This window comes from Arachis duranensis, chromosome 3 (assembly GCF_000817695.3).
Source record: "Arachis duranensis cultivar V14167 chromosome 3, aradu.V14167.gnm2.J7QH, whole genome shotgun sequence".
NCBI lineage: Eukaryota > Viridiplantae > Streptophyta > Magnoliopsida > Fabales > Fabaceae > Arachis > Arachis duranensis.
Window position 1 is genome coordinate 48,660,296 of NC_029774.3, and position 11,508 is coordinate 48,671,803.

The following is an 11,508-nucleotide window of genomic DNA, read 5'->3' on the forward strand; positions in this document are numbered from 1 at the left end:
CTCTACTTTGGCAAGGCTAGCTTTTCCTCATCTTATTTGCCATCTATGTTACTCAGCTGGAGTTATCATAGAAGGAGACATCCTCATTGAGGAGGACAAGCCCATCACTGAGAAAAGGATGGAGCAAACAAGAGAGCCCACTCATGGAACCCAAGAGACGCATGAGGAAGCTCATCACCAAGAAATCCCGGAGATGCCTCAAGGGATGCACTTTCCTCCCAACAACTATTGGGAATAACTCAACACTTAGAAGATTTGAGTTACAATGTGGATCAATTAAGGGTGGAACATCAAGAGCACTCCATCATTCTCCATGAAATTAGAGAAGATCAAAGAGCAATGAGAGAGGAGCAACAAAGGCAAGGAAGGGACATAGAAGAGCTTAAAGACATCATTGGTCCTTCAAGAAGAAGACGCCACTAAGGTGGATTCATTCCTTGTTCTTATTTTTTCTGTTTTTCGTTTTTATCTATGTTTTGTGTCTCTACTTCATGATCATTAGTATGTAGTAACTATGTCTTAAAGCTATGAATAAATTCCTTAAATCCTTCACCTCTCTTAAATGAAAAATGTTTTTAATTCAAAAGAACAAGAAGTACATAAATTTCAAAAATTGTCCTTGAATTTAATTTAATTATATTGATGTGGTGACAATACTTTTTGTTTTCTGAATGAATGCTTAAACAGTGCATATTTTTTATCTTGTTGTTTATGAATATTAAAATTGTTGGCTCTTGAAAGAATGATGAAAAAGAGAAATGTTATTGATGATCTGAAAAATCATAAAATTGATTCTTGAAGCAAGAAAAAGCAGTGAATAGCAAAAGCTTGCGAAAAAAAGTGGCAAAAAAACTTTTAGAAAAAGAAAAAGCAAGCAGAAAAAGCCAATATACCTTAAAACCAAAAGGCAAGGGTAAAAAGGATCCAAGGCTTTGAGCATCAATGGATAGGAGGGCCCAAGGAAATAAAATACAGGCCTAAGCGGCTAAATCAAGCTGTCCCTAACCATGTGCTTGTGGCATGCAGGTCCAAGTGAAAGACTTGAGACTGAGTGGTTAAAGTCATGATCCAAAGCAAAAAGAGTGTGCTTAAGAGCTATGGACACCTCTAACTGGGGACTATAGCAAAACTGAGTCACAATCTAAAAAGGTTCACCCAATCATGTGTCTGTGGCATTTATGTATCCGGTGGTAATACTGGAAAACAAAATGCTTAGGGCCACGACCAAGACTCATAAAAGTAGCTGTGTTCAAGAATCAACATACTTAACTAGGAGAATCAATAACACTATCTGAAATTCTAAGTTCCTATAGAAGCCAATCATTCTAAACTTCAAAGGAAAAAGTGAGATGCCAAAACTGTTTAGAAGCAAAAAGCTACAAGTCCCGCTCATCTAATTAGAATTGATATTCATTGATATTTTGGAATTTATAGTATATTCTCTTCTTTTTATCCTAATTAATTTTCAGTTACTTGGGGACAAGCAACAATTTAAGTTTGGTGTTGTGATGAGCGGATAATTTATACGCTTTTTGGCATTGGTTTTAGGTAGTTTTTAGTATGATCTAGTTACTTTTAGGGATGTTTTCATTAGTTTTTATGCTAAATTCACATTTCTGGACTTTACTATGAGTTTGTGTATTTTTTTGTGATTTCAGGTATTTTCTGGCTGAAATTGAGGGACCTGAGCGAAACTCTGATAAAAGGCTAACAAAGGACTGCTGATGCTGTTGGATTCTGACCTCCTTGCACTCAAAATAAATTTTCTGGAGCTACAAAACTCCGAATGGAGCGCTCTCAACAGCGTTGGAAAGTAGACATCCAGAGCTTTCCAGAAATATATAATAGTCCATACTTTATTCGTAATTAGATGATGTAAATTGGCGCTCAACGCCAGTTCCATGTTGCATTCTGGAGTTAAACGCCAGAAACACGTCACGAACCAGAGTTGAACGCCCAAAACACGTTACAACTTGCCATTCAACTCCAAGAGAAGCCTCAGCTCGTGGATAGATCAAGCTCAGCCCAAGCACACACCAAGTGGGCCCCGAAAGTGAATTTATGCATCAATTACTTACTTCTGTAAACCCTAGTAGCTAGTTTAGTATAAATAGAAGTTTTTACTAGTTTATTAGATGTCTTGGACTATCTAGTTCTTTTGACCATTCGGTCTTTCATGGAGGCTGGCCATTCGGCCATGCCTGGACCTTCATCACTTATGTATTTTCAACGGTGGAGTTTCTACACACCATAGATTAAGGGTGTGGAGCTCTGCTGTACCTCGAGTTTTAATGCAATTACTACTATTTTCTATTTAATTCGACTTATTCTTATTCTAAGATATTCGTTGCACTTCAATATGATGAATGTGATGATCCGTGACACTCATCATCATTCTCACCTATGAACGCAAGACTGACAACCACTTCCGTTCTACATTAGACCGGGCGCATATCTCTTGGATTCCTTAATCAGAATCTTCGTGGTATAAGCTAGAATTGCTGGCGGCATTCATGGGAATCCGAAAAGTCTAACCTTGTCTGTAGTATTCCGAGTAGGATTCCGGGATTGAATGACTGTGACGAGCTTCAAACTCACGATTGCTGGGCGTGATGACAAACGCAAAAGAATCAAGGGATTCTATTCCAACATGATCGAGAACCGACAGATGATTAGCCGTGCTGTGACAGAGCATTTGGACCATTTTCACTGAGAGGATGGGATGTAGCCATTGACAATGGTGATACCCTACATACAGCTTGCCATAGAAAGGAGTAACAAAGATTGGATAAAAGCAGTAGGAAAGCAGAGATTCTGAAGGGACACAGCACCTCCATACACTTATCTGAAATTTCCATTATTGAATTACATGAGTAACTCTATCTTTATTTTCTATTTAAATTTATTATTATTATTCGAAAATCCAATAATCTCTTAATATAGTTGAATCCGCTTGACTGGGATTTACAAGATGACCATAGCTTGCTTCATACCAATAATCTCTGTGGGATCGACCCTTACTCACGTAAGGTATTACTTGGACGACCCAGTACACTTGCTGGTTAGTTGTACGGAGTTGTGACAAAGTGTGATTCACGTTTGAGAGCATCAAGTCTTTGGAGCCATTGTTGATGATCACAATTTCGTCCACCACACACCTTTTGATATGATAGCTTGAAATGATAATATTGCTGCAGTACAATTTACAATACTAGGATGGAAACAAAGGGATTAGCATGTATAATAGGCAGAATCATAGTGTAAATCAGACTGCTATCCAACTGAGCAGGACCTTGAGACATCGTTGGCTCTAGACAAGTGTGTAGTCCCCCAAACTTACGCTCCTCTCTACAAAATTTCTCATAAATCTCATCACCAAATATATAATATAAGCAACATTTATATATAAGTATTATAAACTGTAAAGAAGGATATTAACAGTAGCTCAAATTTTATCGAAGTTCTACATAAAGACTCCATGAACACGCAGTTGAGAATTGCTTATAGTGACAATGATATTTCATTTTATTTAACTCCAAAACTCTGTATTCGACATTCTTTCAAATGCTATAGTTCTTCACTATCATCAAAATAATATCTCTACTCCTAAACCTTTGACCCACCCAAAACTCCCCACTGCCATCCGTGTTATAATCTTCCCATTCACCAAGGTTGAAAGCATCATTCAACTGCATGTCATCGAAGTTAAGAGTGTGATAATGGCTTGAAACATCTGAGACTTGTGGAATAACCAAAGGCGAAGAAAGAAGAAACTGAGAACCCCACTATAGTTGGAGTCTCGATACATACTCATTAGAAGAATCATTCTCGTTAGACAACTTGATTTTAGCAACATAATCCAAATTAGACTCAACATTTGTACGACTTGGTATCCTTATAATAAGAAAAGCAACCTTTACCATCATTATTACTAATCTCCCTCATCACATAAAAAAAATTATATACTAACTACACACACATATCTAATCATCATCATCATCATCATCATCATCATCATGGGGGTAATCTCATAGACTTTAAAAATTACGGTTATATCTAGAGAAAATATTAACATGAATAAGGAAGCATACGTTGTCGTTCGAGCTGAGTCACTCAAATGTTGCACAGTAAAGGAAGCCAAAAACACTAAAATTATTATTAAAGATAATAATAACTCAAGCTTGATTTCATGGAATGAGAAGTTATTGCTTGAGATTCCAATTCATACAAGGCCTAACACTTTTGAGGTTCAATGTAACAATTTCAAGAGAAAGTAGTGCTAAACCTGCCGTTGGGGTGGCAAGGATTACTATTTTGGATATATTATTGGATGGTTTTGGTTGGGTAGTGATGGCGACAAGGACAAGAATAATGTATTGAGCTTAGGTTGAAGGATTGGGATGGAAGGAGAAATGAGATTATTCATTTCTCCGTAAGTACTGCAAAGACCATGGCCTCCACAGAGGAAGCAATGAGATCACGTAGTTTGGCATAGTGAATCAATGCCACTGCTACTGGGACTACTTGTAGAATCGAAGAAGAAGACCCACCACCACTACCACCTACATCACGAACCACAACATACTACTCAATCACATGTTGCAACATTAGTCTAGCATGCACCTCAAATATTATCCTGACATGGTCATCAGCTTTGATCCAAAATGTCTTGTTTTGAAACCTTCCATTTGGCAATGCTAATAGAAATCTATAGCCGATGCTCCAACCTCCTTAGAATCTACTGCCCCCAAGTTTCTCAAGATGGCATTCTTCATTGCATATAGAGAATCAAGACAAATGCACAACATCATAGTAGAACTGCACTAAAATATCATTCCCTCTTCACGATTTCTAATGACTTCATTTGTATAAATAACTACAAGAAAAAATTCATTAGTAGCCATATTTATAAACTAAAAGAGAAGAAAGAGTAATGGTATGGATGGATTGTAATTAGCTTTACAGGTTTCAACAACCTCTTTATATAGGTGATTTTTTTCATATAGTTATCTAGGATGTAGAGTACCGTATTTAGTTTTACATAAACTTCGGTGTACTGGACTGAGGAAGTATTTGCTCTAATCTCAGTTGCACATTATCCTAGATAAGTACAACTTAAATAAATATTATTTATTTCGAGTGCACCTGAGATATTTGTTTATAAAAATGTTATACATATTGGGTGCATAATGATGACAAGTCATCATATGCCTATTTTTCAAACTAATATCACTTGCTTCACTAGTTTTTATGCACTTTCTTGCACTATAAGTAAGTAATTTAGAGTGGAAATGCATGTTTTATTTGAATCAAACAACCACCATTTAATTGATGCTAAATCATGAGGTTTAAGCTAAATTTAATTGATTTTTAATTGATTTATAAACCTTGTGAATTTAGTGATACTTTGATTGGTTGTTTTGATTATTTGTAGGTGAAGAAAAGAAGAAAAGAAAGAAGCGTGGCTTAAGAAGTGTGGCCAAAGGAAGAAAATAGTGTGGCAAAAGAAGAAGAAGTGTGGCGCAACATTGAAGGAGGAAGCCACATTGCTCTCTCCAAGAGCACACTGCTCTTCAAGGGAGCACAACAATGAACCAAGCATGCAAGGCTTCACTGCCCTGCCCTCCTTGAGAGCGGAGCACAATTCTAGGCCAAGAAACAAGGGAAGGAAAAATTCTACCATGCCCTCCTCAACAGCAATTTCGGGCTCCTCTTGAAAAAAATCCAAGAAAAATCAACTCCAAGTGCCACCCATGGGTTTCGAACCCAAGCACATGAAGGGAAGGAAGTAGCGCCACTCACAAGGAAAAATGAGCCACACTTGGCCAAAATGTCATCCCCAATAAAAACTTTCAAACCTAAGGCACCTCCACTCCTTGCATGTGCCACCCTTATTTCCTTCACAAAGAAAAAGAGCCAGCATGCCTTCCCAAGGTTTCGAACTTGGGACCTCACCCAAGAACAAGGAAAGTTTTGCGCTGCCCACAAGGAGGGCAGAGTAGCATTCCTTGGCGCAAATAAGGCGCGCTTGACACGGCCAGGAGCTTGGGCGCGCGCATAATTGACACGGGCAGGGAGGCAAGGCACGCACCATGACACCACTGCTCCGCTCTCCACAAGGGCAGGGCAATCCCCTGGTGCCCCTCCCACACTTGGTGCGCTAATTGGATCCCCATGCAAGGCTTCACTGTTCTGCTCTCCACAAGAGCAGAGCAGCCTCCTGGGAGCAACATGGGCTGAAACTCACCTAAAAAATCCAATTTAATTCAATTATTTACCCATCTTTCAAGCCCACTCAAAATTCTTAGATCAAAAATAGAAAATGTATAAATAGGTGTCAGTTAAGATTAGAAGGGACCTTTTTCTCTTTTTGTTACTTGGAACTTTTACTTTTTATCTTCACTTCCATTTTTTTAAATCCTGAGTCAACTTGAAAGCTCATTTTTTATTTTTTCCTGTTTTCTGCAATAGCTTGAGAATTGGAGGAGAGAATTCACTTCTTCTTCCTCTGATCTTTTTGTTTTCTTTACTGGGTTTTGTTTGAGTCTTGAGTGTGAAGAATTGAGGAACTTCTGTCTCAATCTCCATTTAAGATCTCTTTAATTTTCTTGGAGTCCTGAGATCTGATTTTCTTTTTAGTTCTTCTGCTGAACCACTGCTGCAATCACATTTTCACTTTCTGTTTGAACACTAGTTACTTTCAATTCATCTCTTGCTTGGTTAATTGTTGAAATTTAATTTCTCTTGCTTAAATTCTGAACTCCTAGTCCTCAAATCCCTTTTCAATTCAAGCAATTTATATTTCTTGCACTTTAAGTTACTGCAATTTACATTTCTTGCACTTTAAGTTTCAGTCATTTAATTTCTTTTTCTTTAAGATTCAGTACCTTTACTTTCAATTCTCTTTAATTTCTGCAATTCATCCCTCTCCCTTTACATTTCCTGCTATTTACTTACTGTTGGATACAAAATCACTCAAATCAATCTTTGTTTGCTTGACTAAATCATCCACTAAACTAAAATTGCTCAATCCTTAAATCCATGTGGGATCGACCTCACTCCCGTGAGTTTTATTACTTGATGCGACCCGGTACACTTGCCGGTGAGTTTTGTGTTGGATCGTTTTCCACACATCAAGTTTTTGGTGCCGTTGCCGGGGATTGAAATAGATTGACAATGATTAAGTGAAGTGGAGATCTAGATTAAGCATTTTTTTTCTTTTCTTTTGTTCTCAACTAACACGTTAACTGTTTGATTATTTGCCTAAGCTAACCAAAACTTCATTCTAGCAATAGATTGAAGTTTCACTGGTTTTCTGGTTCTGTGTATTTCTTGAGCTGTGTTTGTATGTCAGGTATAGGGAGAGCTATTTCTATTTTATCTGAAACTAACCAAAGAACTCTCAAAAGGATAAGAAGGGAAGCCAGAGGAAAGGCTGTTATTGGAGAGGAAGAATCTGAGGAGGAATTCCAAGAGATGGAAGGAGATCCATCTAATCTCAATCAGCCAGAAGGAGGGGCCAACAATAACCCACAACAGAGGAGAGTACTGGCCTCCTATACATTTGCAAATGCTAGACATTATGGGAGTAACATTCTTACCCCTAATGTCAATGCAAATAACTTTAAACTGAAGCCACAACTCATCACATTGGTCCAAAACAACTGCTCTTTTGGAGGAGGACCATTGGAGGACCCGAACCAACATCTATCCACTTTCTTGAGGATTTGTGACACAGTTAAAAGCAATGGAGTGCACCCTGACATATACAAGTTGCTGTTATTCCCATTCTCTCTCAAGGACAAACCCACTCAATGGCTAGAAACATTTCCAAAGGAGAGCATCAACACTTGGGATGATTTGGTGAGAAAGTTTCTTGCCAAATTTTATCCCCCTCAAAGGATCATAAGATAGAAGACTGAGGTGCAGACATTCACCCAAATGGATGCTGAAAATCTATATGAGGCATGGGAAAGATATAAGGCTCTGTTGAGGAAATGCCCACCAGAGATGTTCACTGAGTGGGACAAGCTGCAGAACTTCTATGAAGGACCTGCTTTGAAGGCTCAAGAGGCACTTGATCACTCAGCTGGAGGATCATTGCAATTGATAAAAACTGCAGAGGAAGCTCAAAACCTCATTGATATGGTGGCCAACAACCAATATTTCTTTGCTCACCAAAGGCAACGCCAACCATCACAGAGGAAGGGAGTGCTAGAATTGGAAGGAGTGGATACAATTTTGGCTCAATACAAGGTGATGCAGCAGCAGATTCAGCAATAATTTGAGCAAATGGCCAAAAGGATTGATGGCCTACAAGTAGCATCAGTGAGTGCCACAAGCCAACCAAGAACTCCTTGGGGGCAGAATGAAGAGAACCAAGAGGAACATCAATAAGAGCAAGTGCAGTATATGCACAACCAAAATTCTGGATCAAATGAGGTGTATGGTGACACCTACAATCCATCTTGGAAGAACCACCCAAACCTTAGGTGGAGAGATAACCACAACCAAAACCAACAACCATGGTAGAGAAACTCAGCTCAAAACACTCCAAGAAACAACCAAAATCACAACCAGCAGCCAACTAACCAAAATCCTTACAGAAAACCCCAAAACAATTTCCCCAACTCCAACCATCACCCATCCAATACTCAACACACTAACCAAAACACTTACCATCAACCATCAACACCTCACAACCAACCAATCTCACAAGACTCTCAGAGGATTACTAATCTGGAGATGCTCATGGAGAAGATGATGAAGAACCAAGAAATGATAACAAAGAACCATGAAGCCTCCATGAAGAGCCTAGAGAGGCAGATTGGACAAATCTCCAAGCAGATTTCTATTGAGAGATCTTCAAGTTCACTACCAAGCGACACCATTCCTAATCCAAAGGAAGAGTGCAAAGCTGTATAACTAAGGAGTGGAAAGACATTAGTGGATAGCAACAAAGGGGCAACCAAGAAGCTTATGGAGAGTGACAAAGAACCAACAGAGAAAGATGGAGCTAACAACAAGGACATAACAAGCAAGAATGTCTCAGAAAAGCTCACAGAAGAGAACAACCAACCACAAAATTTGAAGAAGGAAAAGCAGATCATGGAAGAACCAAATCCAAGACAGCAGCAAGTGGAGAAGAGTCTTACACCTCTACTGCCTTATCCCCAAAGATTCCACAAAGAAGCAAAGGATCAGCACTTTCATAAGTTCTTCGAGACTTTCAAGAAGCTAGAGATTAACATTTCCTTGGCTGAGGCATTAGAGCAAATGCCTTTGTATGCTAAGTTCTTGAAGGAGCTTATCAACAAGAAAAGAAGTTGGGATGAGAAAGAGACTATACTGCTTACTGAGGAATGCAGGGCCTTGATTCAGAGAGGGCTTCCCCCTAAGCTTGCAGACCCTGGAAGTTTCTTTCTGCCATGCACCATTGGGAGATTAACCATCAACAAGGCAATGTGTGATCTAGGAGCAAGTATCAACTTAATACCCTCTTCTTTAGTGAAAAAGCTGTGTATAGAGAAAATTAAGCACATACAAATGTCTCTAGAACTGGTAGATAAGTCAGTAGTATATCCCAGGGGTGTGATTGAAAACCTTCTAGTCAAGGTGGACAAATTCATATACCCTGCAGACTTTGTGGTTTTAGATTCAGATGAGGATGAAGGTGATTCTGTCATACTGGGGAGACCTTTCTTGGCCACTGCTAGAGCCATTATAGATGTGGAACAAGGAAAACTAACCCTTAAAATGCCTGAAGAGAACATCATCTTGAATGTGTTTTCAGAGACACAGTCCAGTAATGAGAAGAATAACTGCATGGAGGTTGACAAAGGAAGCTTACACTGGAAGGAAGGAACCAGCAAGATAGTTGAAATCATCTTCCAAGGCAAGAAACAAACAACACAGCATGCCAAAAAAAGAGTGAACCTGAGCAAAGTGAAGAACAAAATCAAGAAGGGATCAAAGTGCTGACTAAGAAGGAGAATCCTAAGGCAAAGGCTGTTATCAAAGAAGAAGGAGTGACAAGAAAAAAGAAGAGCGGCAAGAAGAAAGCTCAGAAGGGATGGAAAAACAAGAAAATTCTCACTGAAGGGTTCTCCAAGGGTGATGAAGTGCAATTGATTTATCAACAGTTGGGAACAAGCCAACAAATCAATGATTACTACACTGTATGCAAAGTACTCTCACTTGAGCATGTTGAACTTGAGCACCAGGGAACAAAAAGGAAGCTCACAGTAAGGAGAGACAAGTTGAGACATCACAGGCATCAACCACCCTAAAGGGAGTTCAATGTCAAGCTAGCGGCAATAAAAAAGTGCTCCATGGGAGGCAACCCATGATTTAAGATTCCTGTCTTTTCTTTTATTCAATAAGCTATGATTACCCTGGCATGATTTTAAACTTTCATGGACATACTTGATAAATGCATACATTGTTTTGAAGCATATGTCAGACTTCTAAGTTTGGTGTGCCTTAAGGCACACCCAAATTTGTTTTCAAAAAAAAAGGGGGTATTCTTAGACCATATGCTTAGTCATTTTGATGAAGCATATGACCAAACACTAAGTTTGGTGTCTGCATATGTAACAATGTTCAGAAGATCATTTTCTATTCATGGAATCAAAATCATACATAGATGGATCATGCATAGATGGATCATTTCTTATGATAAAAGTATCAATTGTGAGGAATTATTTGCATTTCTCAGTTATCCCCTCAGTAAGAGACAAGTTTGGTGTTCACCAACCCTTGGCTCACTGATTAAGGGACACAATTGATCCTTTATAAAAAAAAAAAAGAGAAAAAAAATTTCTGTTATTGCGAATCACTCACCACCGTATATATTTATGTGCTAAGGCTAGCTCCACTAGGGAGCATTAGGAGTAGTAGAGAGCTCTCTCTTTAGTTTTTCTTTTCTGAGTTTGAATCTTGGGTGGAGAATTGAAGGAATTCTGTTTCATTCCCCCTCTGAGATTTCTTTTTTTTTACTTGCTGCATAATTCAATGAATTAAGGATTGAATTTGAGTTTTCATTTGCTGCTTCCATTTTTCTTTCTTCTTCAATCTATTTGTTGTTAGATCAAGGAAGGAATTGAGATCTAGACTTATTTTCTAGTCTCTTGACCCATGAGATCTTTACTCTTTTGGTGAGAGTCTGCAATTTAAGTTTGGTTCATCTCCTGTTTGCTTCTTGAAGCAATTTTGCTTTGCTGTTTAGATCTGCTACATTTTATTCCATCTGCTACTTCTCTGATTGAATGCATCCTGAATTTTCTTGTTTAACTTTGAATCCCAGCTCCCAATTTACTTTCCTGCACTTTAGTTCCTCTGCATTTTACATTTGAGCTACTGTGATATGAATTTAATTTTCCTGCACTTTAATTTCCTTGTCACTTGTTCTCAAGATCTCTTTGATTACTTGCTTCATTGCTTTCTTTAATTTTCAGCATCCAGCCCCCCTCTACTTCTCATGCAATTTACTTTTTTTGCAATTTAAGT

The 11,508-nt window shown here is 38.5% G+C and overlaps 1 protein-coding gene across 1 annotated transcript; it reads left to right on the plus strand.

Moving 5' to 3' along the window:
- Nucleotides 1-8,979: 8,979 nt before the first annotated feature.
- On the plus strand, nt 8,980-9,981 carry LOC107479136 (uncharacterized). The gene has a single exon (XM_016099285.1). The coding sequence runs from the start codon at nt 8,980-8,982 to the stop codon at nt 9,979-9,981; it is 1,002 nt and encodes a 333-aa protein (XP_015954771.1).
- The last annotated feature ends 1,527 nt before the right edge of the window (nt 9,982-11,508 follow it).